The 15,711-nt window shown below is 36.8% G+C and overlaps 1 protein-coding gene across 4 annotated transcripts in view; it reads left to right on the top strand.

Annotated features, from left to right (window-relative positions):
• Positions 1–15,711, top strand: part of esyt2b (extended synaptotagmin-like protein 2b) — a 30,660-nt gene that overhangs the window by 12,300 nt on the left and 2,649 nt on the right. The window contains exons 8-20 of one of the 4 annotated variants that reach the window (XM_052562395.1): positions 8,488–8,608; positions 8,728–8,904; positions 9,656–9,738; positions 9,831–9,879; positions 10,397–10,486; positions 10,837–10,917; positions 11,530–11,631; positions 12,263–12,319; positions 13,201–13,275; positions 13,354–13,440; positions 13,812–13,961; positions 14,050–14,414; positions 15,302–15,400. In XM_052562395.1, the coding sequence (XP_052418355.1) occupies positions 8,488–8,608; positions 8,728–8,904; positions 9,656–9,738; positions 9,831–9,879; positions 10,397–10,486; positions 10,837–10,917; positions 11,530–11,631; positions 12,263–12,319; positions 13,201–13,275; positions 13,354–13,440; positions 13,812–13,961; positions 14,050–14,414; positions 15,302–15,400 (1,536 nt within the window). The remainder of the gene's footprint in view (positions 1–8,487; positions 8,609–8,727; positions 8,905–9,655; positions 9,739–9,830; positions 9,880–10,396; positions 10,487–10,836; positions 10,918–11,529; positions 11,632–12,262; positions 12,320–13,200; positions 13,276–13,353; positions 13,441–13,811; positions 13,962–14,049; positions 14,415–15,301; positions 15,401–15,711) is intronic. The other 3 variants (XM_052562396.1, XM_052562397.1, XM_052562398.1) reach the window with 3 other exon arrangements.

Genomic DNA, 15,711 nt, shown 5'->3' on the forward strand with positions numbered 1-15,711 from the left:
TCTTTCTCTCTAATGTATGTTGATTTTAATTGACTATAAGCTTTTACACATATTATAATTGGACTGTCTCATACTGAGTAGTGATGAATTTACCTTTTTGGCCACTTTGCCTGAACAGTTTATATTATCAGTCTAACTCACTTGACTAAATTTAAGTTTCACACATAAAGGTTTCTGCTTAAATACTTGAAATTATTTTTGTAGACATTTAAATTGTGGCTTTATATGAATGTCTTTACAAACCCTAATAACAATAAGTTAGTGGCTATGTAATAAATATTTATATAGCTTTATATTTTATACATATGCAAATTTTTCAGTGGTGTGGTGCACTTGATAAAAGATAACTGGTAGATAAGTTGAAAGCCTTGCTTTCATAATCAGGTTAATGCTACTGATAATAGTTTGTTTTCATAAATAGAAAAAAACTACCCATGGCATTTTATAAAAAAAAAAAAGAGCACTGTTTCTTCCCTTGGCTATTATGACACTTCGTATTAATATAACTGGTGATTTTTCTTAATATATATTTTTTTATAATAATAAAAATTACATCCAGTACCAAATTTGCTAGTGGCTATGAGAGAGTGTATGGAAAAGCATGCATCACAAACAGTGTAATTTAATTTTGTTCATTAAACCTGCTTTTTTTGCTTTCAATATGATATGTGTGTGTATATGTTTACTGTATCACCCTGCAATACATCCACAATTAAATTAGAATAATTACATTTATGCATTATGCATGAATGTTCAAGGAACACACTTTTTCATTGTGTTCCCATGGAATTATTTAGACGCATTAACTAAAACAATGTTAAACAACAGCCACTTAGTGCCCTCTGTAATGGCAGATTAGAAATATCTTTAATGTGTTGATGTAACATACTGTCTGTAGCAAAAAGTTAGAGCAGATTCATGAGTGTTGCACTTCTAGTTGTGCTGATCATGCACACAGACACACACACACACACACACACACACACACACACACACACACACACACACACAGGCAGATGACTGATTACACCCCTCTAGCTGTTTCTTAACACAGGCTACTGTGAACAGGGGTTGCCCATAGGAATATACAGTATAAGTTAGTATAGTGAAGAGCTTCTTCACTAAGAGAGTTTAAATACGTATGTAAGCCTATTTACAATTTTGTATGCATTATGTTATGTGTATCCTGTTTCTGAAAGAAAAATGAAATAATTACACTAGCTGATGCTGTTTGGGAGCTTGGTGTTTGGATAATCCTTATTGCTAGCACAGCAAACAAACAAAAGTGCCATTAGGCTGTGGTTATTAGCACTGCAGCATTGAGAGTGCTTGTCTTAGGCTATTAAAGTTTATTGGTGCTGCTTTGGATCTTCACTGCACAAGAGCTGCTCTCATGTCCACCATGCTCCTTGCATCATACAGCAAATGTAAGACTGTACACTGGTCTTAGATCTGTCCCTCCAGGCAACCATAATACCTTATACAAACAGTAATGCAGTGTATTTCTGTGTTGTATATCGGTGGTGTCTCACTGCTGGACCGGTGAGTTATTTTTGTAACCTCATAGAATGCTATGCTTGCATTATGAAGATGTTTGGTCAACTGCATCTGCTCAGCAAGCAAATCAATAAGAGAGTTACGATCATCATTCTTGCTTTCATTTTTTTTTTATGGTGTTTATAATTTCTGTTCGGCATATTGTTACCCACTGAATGTTGTTGTTTTTTTTTATTAAAGAGGAAGTAATTCACAATGACGTTTCCTTTGATCACTGAATCTGGGAGATTGAATGTCAAGTGTTACTGACATGAGAGATGAGAAAGCATTTTGAAAAAGAAAAAAAAACATTGGAGGCAAATGTAAAAGAAAGAATGAGTGTAATTGAAAGCATGAATGGAAACAAAATTTAGAGACAGATTGTGAAAAGCAATTCGAGGTTATAAAAATAAATAAATCGGTCTAAAGAGTTTGAGTTTATTTAAGAAAATGTCCACTTGGAGGTTGGTGAATATTAAGTCTTTTATCTTCATGAAATCAATACATTTGCCTTGCGCATTCCCCCATCCAAAGCTCTAAAGGTTGGTAAGATTATCTAATGGCCATAGGGGTTAAACAACACCTTTAGGAATGCTTATATGTACTAAAGTAGTTCCTTAAGATTAATGTTATGTTGGATGTTGATATAATATTAGGAGTCGAACAAGCATTGTGCTTTCTGTCATGGATTCATAGTTTGCAACTCGTATCTGCATCAGTCCGGTACAGCATTCTTTATTCTGTTGTTGAGTGTCATGTTACATTATCGTGAGGATGAGCTGGGTTCCAGAGAAGGAATTAACTGTATTTACCTTGTAGCTTATTTTTGTGTGTTGTATTATAAGTATGCCAACATTGCACAGAAAGGTGAATGTTTCTTTTACCTTGTAGAAGTGTCTTTGGTTTATAAGTATACATTTCCACCGATTTAAACTTGCCTGCTGCAGTGTAAAATCATTTAAAATGCAAAGAAAACAAATGTTTTGGAAATGAAAGTACAGTAATTTGCTATAAATTAGACATTATACTACAACAATTGTGTGAAACTTTTAGTATTTTGTCATTGCATAAAAGACAACAATTAAGTGTATTGCTATTTTGGCACCCATGATGAATTTATTCATCTCGAATAATAAACAAAAAAACACTTGCCACTTGCTTAATAGTGGTGTTGTTGTTATACGTGTCTTTGTTCAGTTGTTTTCCGATTTCTTTGTGTTTTTGATGAATGAAAATGAAAGTTAGTAGGCGTTGACAACAGGCATGCTCAAAATGAGTAATTGCTCTTGTGCTTATCTTGAACTTCAAAAGAGCAAAGCACAATACTATACAATGTGCTGAAATCTATAATAAACATTTATACAGTACCAAAGTTATTTATTGTCTAAATTTGACTGTAAACACATTAATTTGTATATGGTTATTCATCTGTGTATTTACTTCTAAATAAATGCAAATGAATGTGGTGTGTGCTGTTTGTAAGAAGCATAATACTTAAATCTTACTTGTGTATATGACAGTAAAGTTCTCCTACGTACAAACATGCATGTACAAACCCGATTCCAAAAAAGTTGGGACACTGTACAGGTTGTGAATAAAAACAGAAAACAATGATGTGGAAGTTTCAAATTTCTATATTTTATTCAAAATACAACATAGATGACATATCAAATGTTTAAACTGAGAACATGTATAATTTTAAAGGAAAAATAAGTTGATTTTAAATTTCATGGCATCAACACATCTTAAAAAAGTTGGGACAAGGCCATGTTTACTACTGTGGGGCATCTCCTCTTCTTTTTATAACAGTCTGCAAACGTCTGGGGACTGAGGAGACAGTTTGCTCAAGTTTAAGAATAGGAATGTTGTCCCAATCTTGTCTAATGCAGGCTTCTAGTTGCTCAACTGTCTTAGGTCTTTGTTGCATCTTCCTCTTTATGATGTGCCAAATGTTTTCTATGGGTGAAAGATCAAGACTGCAGGCTGGCCATTTCAGTACCCGAATCCTTCTTCTACACCTTGTTGGAAAAAGTAAGGTCTTCCCTTTGCTAAATGCCCTTTAAATGGGTGCACTGGTGGCAGGAATACAGAATACACGTGTGGCAAGCTGATAGAGTGCAGGGAACTGTGCTGCTGCCAAAAGCCAAAGCATGGGACTGAGTCCTGCTCGGCGATCAGGTCAAGATATGCAGTCAACTGAGCATGGACAGATGGCTTGTTGTTAGTCGAGGAGGTAGTCTTCCGATAGTGATAGAACATTTTCAGCTTCTTCTGAGGGGCCTCAGGAGGAGATGCTGGAGCATCACCTACCCCTGGCCCTGTTGCAGCGGCTGATGATGGTAACTGTGGTTTCTCACCTTCTGCTTTCATATACGCTGAAACAAAAGGAGGCAGGAGAGGTATGGGTAACCCTTCAGAATACGGTTCATTAGTTAACATTAGTTAATGTATCAACTAATATGAACTAACAATGAACAATCCATTCGTTTCTGTATTTGTTCATCTTTGTTAACGTTAATAAAAATACAAATGTTCTTTGTTGTTTGTACATTAACTAATATTAACAAGATTTTAATAAAGCATTAGTAAAGTATGAAATTAACAAAGATTAAAAAATGCTGTATAAGTGCAGTTCCTTATTAGTTCATGCATGCTGTCTAATGTAGTTAACTAATGAACCGTATTGTAAAGTGTTACCAATATATTTTATAAATATGTTATTAAATAGGCTTACATATTAAATGTGGACATAAAACTCATAAAGGTTTTTAACTCACTTGTCTGCATAAATAAGTAAAAAACATTTCTCACCTTTTATTTAACTCTTTAGTTGCCCTTTAATGCTATTGTCCAGCTGCACATCATGTTCTAGCCACTGGAAACCAAATGCTGGTTCCAACATGCTACAAAGTAGGCAATGGTGAAAGGAAATTTGGTGGGACCTCTTCCTTCATCTGACTCACATCCTGGCATCATCACGGCACTGAAGATCTCTGTGAACCTTACTTTCATGGAGTTCTCCAGAGCTCTCACCAGCGGCCCACAGTATCTGACTCTTTCTCTTATTTCCTGCAGATGACTGCAGAGTGAGGACACAGGGCACAACAACACTGACGATGACAGTTTTCTCTCCCTGAGTCAGGTTGGTTGCCTCTAAGAAGGGATCGAGAATTTCGATCAGTTCTTCAAGCTGAGCATATTCTCGCTATGAAAGGATTAGACTTTTGTGCCCCTCTGAGTCCAACACATATGCTAGCATTTGTATGTCAAAATTCGCATATGCCTTCACTTGCTTCAAAGTAGAATTCCATCGCGTAGCATTTGCCGTTGGAATCGTTGCATCACCAAAGTTTGCTTCAAAGCAGTCTTAAAAATGAAGTGCCACTGTGGAGGAGGTTGGCTGCACGGGACAGCTTGGATAGGGTGCCTGACAGCCCACTGGCTTCTTTCAAACCATCTTTTATGACCAACTGCAGTGAATGTGTGGAGCACAATAGTCTCTGCATCTTACAGTTTTCATCCAAAGTAGCATTGACTGCCTCTTGATTTTCTGGTGTCAGATCTTGCCAGATTTCATCCTCCGGCTCTGGCTCTGCAGCCTCATCTTCCTCTGGCAGAAATCTGGCCTGGAATACTTTCCTCAAATTGGACGCATTATCAGTGATGACAAAGTTGATCTTATTCTTAATCAGATACTCTTCAGCACAGCATTCAAACCTCATTGCAATCTTTTCTCCGGTGTGTTTGCCATGGACTCTTTCGCAGGTAAGAAGATATGACTGAAGGCTGAGTACATGGTTTACCTCAGTCACTGTGTGTGCTGTCACTCCAAGGAATGACAGCATCTTGCGATCACTCCAAATATCTGTAGTAACAGCAACACTCGATGCTTCAGCCAGCTGGCACTTTATCCATTCCTTTTGAAATTTTACCATTCCTGGAATGGTCACAGACGAGATAGTGGATCTTGCTATAGGCCTATACTAAGGGTCCAGGACATGAAGGAAGTGTCTGAAGTCCTCATTGTCAACCATGGAGAGAGGCAAGCAACAGATAATGATAAGATCTTTCACAAGGGCATCACTTATAGCCTTTTGACGTGGATGTTTGGTGTCATAGATCCCTTGTGGTCCAGCATGGAAAAATGATTTAATAGCACTCTGACCTGAACCAGCCGGTGTCAAATGTGATGCAGCGGAGGCACAGTATTGTTGGTACCTAGTGAGAGAAATTGTATACAATTAAGCCAAATCATTTTTCAGGCACTCTTTCTTGCAGCAAGAAATGTGTATGATATCACTAAAATTGTCTTTGACCTTAGTTTAAATCATTGTTAACTAGCTGTGGCACGATTATATTTATTTAATTGTTTAAATATTTTTTTATAAGTAACATTAAAGGATTCGTTCACCTCAAAATGAAAATTTCCTAATAATTGACTCACCTTGATGTAATCTAAGATATCCATGTCTTTCTTTCTTCAGTGGAAAAGATTTTAAGTTTTTTGAGGAAACAATAGCAACCAACTGATTTGGTAGGCATTGAAGTCCATTATATGAAGAAAACATCCTGCAATGTTTTCCTTAAAAAACATAATTTATTTTTTACTGAAGAAAAAAAGCCATGGAAATCCTGGATGGCATTGGGAGGAGTAAATGATTAGGAAATTTTTGAGTGAACTAATCCTTTGTATTACAGAAATACACTCAGCGGAAAAAAGAAATGTGCATTTTACAGGACACTGTATTTTTAAAGATACTTAAAACGTAAAAATCAATACGATATGCAGAGAGAGAGTTTGTGTGTGTGTGTGTGTGTGTGTGTGTGTGTGTGTGTGTGTGTGTGTGTGTGTGTGTGTGTGTGTGAGATAGAGAGAGTGTGTTTGTGTGTGAGTGGCCGAGTGATATAGCGTGAGTGCGTTTGTATGTGTTCAAGTGAATGTGTGTGTCTGATGGCACGCGACTGGTCAGAAAGCAACGTGCAACGTTAGTCTGACATGTTTCTTGTCCACGACACCACAAGATTTAAGGAGTCAAAATTGCGTCATCCGTCTGACACAGTTACCATTGCAACAGACAAAAAAAAATTGTAATCTGACACAGTGACTATCGCAACAGACAAAAAAAAAATCATGTAATCTGATCTGACACCGTGACTGGTAAATTATCAACAGACAAAAAAAATTGTGTAATCTGAACCAGACATTAGACATCGTCGACGTCTGATGCCAAATTGTCAAACATCGCCCAACCCTAGCTTCTTCTGTTTATTATCATATATGCATTAGTCAATAATAGTTTTTTTTTTTTTTAAACTAACGTTAGCCAATGGAGAGCATTTTACTTACTTTTCTGGGTGCATCAGTGACAGGTGTCTGTTAAAGTTTGAATTTTTCCCAGTCTTTTCCTCAATTGTGCGATTACACACACAACATTTAGCACTGCTCTTTTCAGCATTAGATGCAAAATTAGTGAACGGGAAGTTCACGATCCGGGCACATCTTTCTGCATTTTCCAAATGTGAACATTTAGCCCGCGTATCATGCATGAGCGAAAAGTGAGTGACGCCAGTGAGTGTGTTTTCAAGCAAAGACAGCGAGCGGTAGCAGTGTCTGTGAGGGAAAACAATAGATCCCGGCCGGTCTTGGGCACAAAACAGGAAAAGTGTAACACCTTTTATAATTTTTTTTAGAACATATTTAGTCAAAAACAACGTGATGAATGCTCAAGTCCGATTTTATATATCCTCGAGTCCGAGTCCAAGTACAAGTCATCAGTCCGCGAGTCCAAGTCAAGTCACAAGTCCAGAGAATGAAGTCCGAGTCCAGGACTCGAGTACTCCATCACTGATTGGGGGAATTGGTGATCCTCTGCACATCTTGACTTCTGAGAGACACTGCCACTCTGAGAGGCTCTTTTTAAACCCAATCATGTTGCCAATTGACCTAATAAGTTGCAAATTGGTCCTCCAGCTGTTCCTTATATGTACATTTAACTTTTCCGGCCTCTTATTGCTACCTGTCTCAACTTTTTTGGAATGTGTAGCTCTCATGAAATCCAAAATGAGCCAATATTTGGCATGACATTTCAAAATGTCTAACTTTCAACATTTGATATGTTATCTATATTCTATTGTAAATAAAATATACGTTTTTGAGATTTGTAAATTATTCAACAAAGACAGTCAACTGCCCAGAGACAAGAGTATTGGGTCAAATGAGAGAGGGGGGAGCTGAGGAATGTCAGCACAAACCTCAAAATGGCACTATGGCTTCTGTGTGTTTCCTCTCCATTGCCTCTCTCCCTGCTTGTGCTTGTATTTTAACAAGGTTGTGGTGCATTTGTGCCAGGACAGACAGGCTGCGGGCCAATTAGATGCATGTATTGTCACACCACATGCTGCGGTAGGAGTCTGCTGAAATGTAGAAAATTTATTCATGCTAATGTTACAAAAACATACTTAAATAAACATTGTCAGATGATCTTTGTTTTTTGTCACATTGTTGGTTTAGTTAGCATGATGGCATTTGAATGTGGTGGTTGTGGTTAGCAAATTAGCAATATATCCGGGATGTACAGGATTGTTTTTTCTCTTTCTCTCTCTCTTTTTTAAATAAATTAATCTATGGAGATTAGTTAGACTTTGTTTTAAGGCAACTTCTAAGACAACACTAGCTAGTAGTAGTAGCACAAACTCCTTTAGACACCATTAAACAGGATTGGTTGGTTGGCACAGAAATATTCCCTGTGGAACATTTTGAGTAAATCTGAAGTTTTCCAAACTATTTGTGTCTTTTTGTTTTTTTTTGTTACATTTATTTTACCACTTCTTTTTCCCACAAAATAATGTATTCTGAGAAAAGTTTAACTTCTGTCCATTGCATTGATGATGATGATTGATATCTAGAAGTACAACATTTCATGTAACTCATAATTTATTTTTTCTTGGCAGTGGCTTTTCAGAGCACATGATCCAGGATATTATCAGCACTTACATGGTGTTGCCTAACAGGATCACTGTACCACTGATAGGTGAGGTTGAACTGGCACAGCTTCGTTTCCCTATGCCAAAGGTGAATACACACTCACTCACACTCACTCACGCATCTCATCAAACCCTACAAATGTTTATTCATACAAATATTCATTAACCTCTCATTGTCTTTGCTGCATTCTTTCTCACACGCATTAGGGAGTTCTAAGGATTCATTTTCTTGAAGCTCAGAATCTGGAAGTTAAAGACACATATCTGGGCGGGCTGATCAAAGGGAAGTCTGACCCCTATGGCATGCTGCTGGTCAGCAATCAGCTCTTTAGAAGCAAGACCATCAAAGAATGTCTGCACCCCAAATGGAATGAGGTGTATGAGGTGAATACACACACACATACACATGCTTATTTAAAGGGTTAGTTCAGCCAAAAATCAAAATTAAGTTATAATTTACTCACCCTGAAGTCATCCTCAGTGTATATGACTTTCTTTCTAATTCATTTGGAGTTATTTTAAAAATTGTCTTTTAAACAATATCAATATTCTAAACTTAATAATCACTTTTTTCTAGCTTGCACTCTTTATTGTAAAACAGAAGCAGTTCCGGGGTAGATGACGTGTGAGGTTAGTGTTTCACATGTGCCGGTGAGTCTTGATAACAGGAGCAAAGGAAACAAAGCTTTCTTACTTTAGCAAAGGAAAACCAATCTTCTCTTGGCTTATATCGAAATCCTCTGAAATTCTTCTTTGCAAATCCTTGTTTTGTACTTCTAATTAGTGACGGTTGTTTTGATCTCTTCGCTGCATTTGCGCGTGCATCACTTCTGAGCTGCGCACGCGCAATGCTGACCTCATACGTCATTCCCCCGGTGAGACACTTCTTTTAAAAGGATGCGCTTTTAATTAAACTTCTCATGGGCCGATGGAGTGCAACACCCACTAAGTTGCATCAAACGGCTTGAAAGGTCAAAGACAATTTTTTAAATAACTACAACTGAATTCGTCTGAAAGAAGAAAGTCAAATACACCTAGGATGACTTCAGGGTGAGTAATTTATGGCTTAATATTCACTTTTGGCTGAACTAATTATTTAATGCGCTCATAAGACTGAAATGTGTTTCATCATCAGGCACTAGTATATGAACATTCAGGACAACATCTGGAAATTGAGCTCTTCGATGAAGACCCAGATAAAGATGACTTCTTGGGCAGGTGCCACATTTATTTATATAGCTGAAACTTACAATGTTGTCTGTTATAGAACTTTACAAAGATGTATAATGTTTCTTTTATTGTTGTTCCAGTCTAATGATTGACTTGAGTGAGCTTCATAAAGAACAGAAGGTTGATGAGGTAATGCAGTCACACTATTGTTCTTGCTGGGTTAGGGTTAGGGTTTGGTACCAGTTCTCTTCCAGCACCCTCTCATTAATGATCTGACTTTGAATTTACACATTTTTTTGGCTGTATTTTAAGTAGATTTAAGTATTTTAAAACTCGTGTTTTCTTTCCAATCATTCTCAACACTGCCCTCATTTTTTACTCTTGGATTAATTCATAATTAAGCCATTCATCATTTTTTTTACTTCAAAACAGGAATATGATCATCTTTTTTCCACAATATGGAAGAGTACATTCTTGTTAATCTTAATTTTATCTCATTAATGTACTGACTTTGAGCTTCCGTAAATGTAGACATTTTCCTGTATTGATAGTGGCATTGCTTTTTTTTTTTTTTTCAAAGAAACACCAGTTGTATAATTTCTTTTGAACTTGTAGATCTTCATCATTGGTTTGGTTTGGAATGAATTGAATGTCATTTATGCCCATATCTGCCATTCCACTGCACTGGATTTTTTTTTTTTTTCAGTGGTTTGACTTGGAAGAAGTTACTACAGGCAAACTACATCTGAGATTAGAGTGGCTGTCATTGTACCCGAGTGCTGAGAAACTAGATCAAGTATGAGCACACACACACACACACACACACACACACTGGTATCCATATCATAATGGGGACGTTTCATGATTTTTATAGTTTTAATGGTTTTTATACTTTATATCCACTTACCCTAAACCTACCTCAACTTTCTGCATTGTCAGATTTTCAAAAAAAATGAATTCTGTATGATTTATAAGCTTGTTTACTCATGGGGACCAAACAAATATCAAAATGTACTGGTATTATTATCCTTATGCCAGGTATACACATACACAATCACTGATTCATACTGACATGGTTAAACATACACTAGCTAAATATATCATTAAATTTTTGTCGTCATCATTTGCTCTTTTTTATCTTATTAGGTATTAAGGAGCATAAGGGCTAATGAAAATCTTTCCTCAGCTCTGCTAGTTGTTTACCTGGACTCTGCCAGTAATTTGCCGGTAAGAACAAGAGTGATGAATCTACATAGCTTCTGTCTGTGGAGCTGGCATAGGAAGATATTTTCTGATGTCCTGCAACAGCTACATGTAAAAACATATTAGTTTGCTTTCAGTTTCATTATTTTAGGTTCTACTTTTATGAAATGCTTGAAAGTGTTTATTTATGTTCTATAATAGTCTACTTTGATATGAATACAAATGTGAACAAGCTGCAGTTTTACACACCCAAATGATTTACATGCGCCGATGTTGTTCCCCAGGCTGGATCTTGCAAGGTGCAATTATCGTCTTGCTTCCCCCCTAAAGATATTAGTCACCCAGATATGAAACATCTGTCATCATTTACTCACCCTCATGTTGTTCCAAAACTTGCTTTCTTCAGGACACAAAATAAGATATTTTGTAGTTCAACTATTTTTGTGCATACAATGAAAATCAGTGTAGTCCAAAATAATATTAGAATTTGTGGCCTAAAAATCATTTTAAGGAATGTTTGTTATTTAATAGACACCTTTTAATTATGCGGCCATAGAATGATGTATTATTAGACGACTGATGTACAGTGCCGACTTTATTAATGCTTTACATTGTGCATTCCTCCTCTACTGTAAGAGTGTCTTTGAGGGCAGCTTTGGCTGTGGAAACCTAAAGGAGAGGAGGGCCTCTGGTCTAGTCTTTTGTGAGAACCCCGACTCTCTCTATAGAACGTTATTTGTGAGTTTGCCAGTAATCTGCATCCTGGTTCTCCTGACCTAGCCTGTGGTTGTTTATCTAACATTGTGTGTAGACATTGCTTCCATTCAACCTGTTCTTTAGTAACAAACGAACAACCCAGAATACGTTGATCTGATGCATGCAAACTTCCACTTTTGCCTGTTGGGCATGTGTAGCTTGTGATTGTCATCCAATAAACTATGACAATCACATTTCTTAAATCTTTGTCCTATTCTAATTGCTCAGTAACTGAGAATGTATGTATATTTTTATTACATGTATATTTTTATTACATGTCAGGAGCCAAGGTTTAAATGTATAGCTTTCATTCCTCCATTTATTTTTACTGTCATATTAAGTCATCTAAATGCAGCTTGGTCATTCTTATACATATGATTGAAGTTGCCTGATCTAGACTTGGTAAGTAGTCTAAAGAGAAAGGACAAAACTTTTTTTTTTGAGCTCCTTTTGTCCCTGCCAATATTGTTACACTAATTGGATATGCATATGTATTTGTAATATTTAGTAGAAATCTGTAGGGCTGGACCAATCGAACTATCATTCTTGCATGTCCTCTTGCTTTATGTTAACCGTCCTGTTCTCAATTTCTCTCAATACTTCCTGTGGAAAGACAAATCCTCTTGACTTTAACCCTGATGGCCCCAAACCCCCTTATAAAGGCCTGAAGGTACATTGAGACTGCATGCCGTTGATACAGTGACATGCATAACAAGCATTGCATTGCATCTGTAACCCTAAGCATGATTTCACATCTTTGTGATTTTTTTTTTTTTTTTTTTTTTTATTGATTCTCTTATGTATTCTTCCCTCATGCCCCACTGCATGTGTTTAAAGATTTAGCAGATGTTATAGGAATACAAATATACTTATATATGTAGGTGACTTTGTTTCTTCAGTAGAACACAAACCAAGATTTTTAGCTCAAACAGTTGCAGTCTATCAGTCTTCTAATGTAAGTGGATGGGAATCTAGGCTAAAACATAAAAAAAATAACATATACCATACACTCGTGACAATACATTGATGTCTAAACAATCGGTCTGTGCAAGAAACTGATCAGTATTTATATTGGGTTTTTTTTACCTCTGATTCACACAACTGTAGAATTCTTCTGAGCATGTTCTCAAGCAACAGGCACATGAGGCGTCTTCTTGCTTTACTGTGGATCCCAGACTTATAAGTGAATTACCGCCAACTATCTCTCAAATGGACCAATGACACTCTATCTACAATCTCAATTAGGAGTGACAGTGGTCCACTTGAGAGACAGGTGGTGGTAATGCACTTATAAGTCGATTTGTGTGTTTTTTTGTATGTTTTAGCCGTGATTCTCATCCACTTACATTATAAGACTGATAGACTGCAACGGTTTCAGTTTAGAATCTTGGTTTGTGTTCTACTTCAGAAAAAAAGTCACCTACATCTTGGATGCCCTGAGGGTAAACAGATAAACATCACTTTTTCATTTTTGGGTGAACAATCGCTTTAATAAGACTGTCATATCATACTGTATAATTGAATGTTTTCTTTCTATTTTTTGTTCAACAGTATGGGAAAAAAATGAGCATAGATCCAAATCCTTTTGTCAAACTGACTGTAGGACAAAAGATGTACACAAGCAAGGTAACATTGATTAATCGGCTTTAACATGTTCAAAACTAGAAATACACATATACCCAGTCCTGTTTTGCTGATTTTCAGGTGAGGTATAAAACTAGTGAGCCACTGTGGGAGGAGGCTTTTCACTTCCTTATCAACAACCCCCGCACTCAGGAACTGGAAATTGAGGTATTCTAGAAGGAAACACCCCAAAAGCATGAATATTAAAACTACTAAGAGAATGTCTACTGTAGTTCACACTAAGGCTTCAAAAGTTTAAGATTTAAATTAAAAAAAAAAATACTTTGATTCTACGTGGACACATTGACTTGATAAAAAGTTATAGTAAAGATGATTATTACTCTTTAAAAAAAAAAAAAAAAAAAAAAAAAATATATATATATATATATATATATATATATATATCGTTCAGAGTTGGTAAGAATGATTTACTGTTCATTTTGAGAACTCCTCAAAAGATTTTAGACAGTGTGTTCCTGATGGGGTTTGTGTTTGTAAAAAGTCAAGTGTCATGCATGGATGTTGTTTGTGTGTCTCAGGTGAGGGATAGTAAGCACAAGTGCTCTCTGGGTAGTGTTGGAGTTGCAGTTGCTTCTCTCCTGAAGGAGGCCGACATGACTCTGAATCAGCAGTTCCCCCTGCAGAACTCGGGCCCCAACAGCACCCTCAAACTCAAAATGGCTCTCAGGGTTGGTGTGTCTGTATCCTATCAAAATTTTCCTATCAGCACTTGTGTCAGTGTGCTTTTTCGATATAAATATGTTTTTGTGTAAACAGGTCCTCTGTTTAGAGAAGGAGGTCACATCCAGCCATCCGTCTTCTATCCGGGTCAGACACAGTAGTCAATATAACTCTTGCTTGACCCCTCAATCTCAAACAGTCACTAGCACCAGCAACTCCACAGTCATCCAGCCGTCACAAAACCCATCTTGTACCCTCGCACCGGACACCCCTCAAGGGAAAAGAGGATTGGATGGCTCCCCAGTGCAGTTAGCAGAAGCAGGCCGCAGTGTCTCCAGTCTGGAGATAAGCAGCTCGCACAAGCATCAGTCTCACAGAGACTCTACACCTAGTCTGGCCTCTGACATTTCGCTGCCCTCTGCCACACTGGAACTGCAGCAGAGGTTACAGAAGCTACAAAAGTGAGTCTGTGTTTGTGACACACTGATACCTACAGTATATACAGAAGTCGTTTCCTGTCAGTGTAATTAAATTTTGTTAGAAGCCACACTGGTGACTACTTTCTGCTTTGTTTGAGAAACACTAAAATCCAAAATACAGCCAGAATTGAGACACAAGTAGTACCCAGGGCAGTGTGAACCATTTATCTGCACTGCCCAGTGAACAACACGGCATGCCTGACTGGATAGCACTGAGCAGATTGGTCTCTGCTGAGCCACTCAGACCAATTTGAGCAAAGAAACAGTGGGAAGCGTGACATGACCCATTTGTATTTGTCACTGATTCCCTGTTACAAACCACTTATGACATCCAAGTTTTTCAGATAGTTTAAACCATATTAAACAATATAAACCACACTGAGGAAATCTGGAGAAAACACAGACATAAAGTAGGATGATTTTGAATCCAAACAAAGATTTCCACAAGTTTTTTGCAGCAATATTGCATATTCATGCTCAATATTACAGAATACCATTCAAAAGTTTGGGGCCGGTGATTATTATTTACTTATTTATTTTTAAAGAAATAAATTATTTTGATCAGCAAGGATACATTGGTCAACCATGACAGTACAGACATCTGTAATGTTACAAAATATTTATCTTTCAAATACAGTTAGTACTGTTCTTCATGTAACAACAAAGGCTGGAATAATGGCTGCTGAAAATGCAGCTTTGTCATTACAGGAATAAATGACATTTTACAATATATTAAAATAGAACACCGTTATTTTAAATAGTAATCATATTTAACTATATTATAGTTTTTACTGTATGTTTTTATCAAATAAATGCAGCCTTAAAGTAAATATTGCAGATATTGTAAATATAAACTGTTTCTGTTACAGCGGCTCTGGGCTGAGACAGTATCTCCTCGGTGAAGTCCAGCTCACTATCCGACACAGCTCACAAAGGAATAAACTTATTGTTGTGGTTCATGCCTGCAGGTGAGACTGCCACATACACATTAAACTTCATCTTTCTGTTTTATGGTACCATTTCCAATCATTTTGTTTGCTAATTTATTACATTTTTGCTATTTTTTACATTTACATTGAACACATTCAGTATAATAGTGATTTATTTATTTTTTTGGGTGAATGATCAGTGATTTACTCTATTGAACAGCAACAGTGTGTGCAAACAATGATGGACATGTATTTGCATTTGTATGTTTGAATTTTTATAAATGTGATTTAAACAAGTCCTCTTGAAAATACTTCTCTTGCGTGAATATTTTTCCTTGTTTCCTAATCAC

The sequence above is a fragment of the Carassius gibelio genome, chromosome B7 (assembly GCF_023724105.1).
Source record: "Carassius gibelio isolate Cgi1373 ecotype wild population from Czech Republic chromosome B7, carGib1.2-hapl.c, whole genome shotgun sequence".
Taxonomy (NCBI): domain Eukaryota; kingdom Metazoa; phylum Chordata; class Actinopteri; order Cypriniformes; family Cyprinidae; genus Carassius; species Carassius gibelio.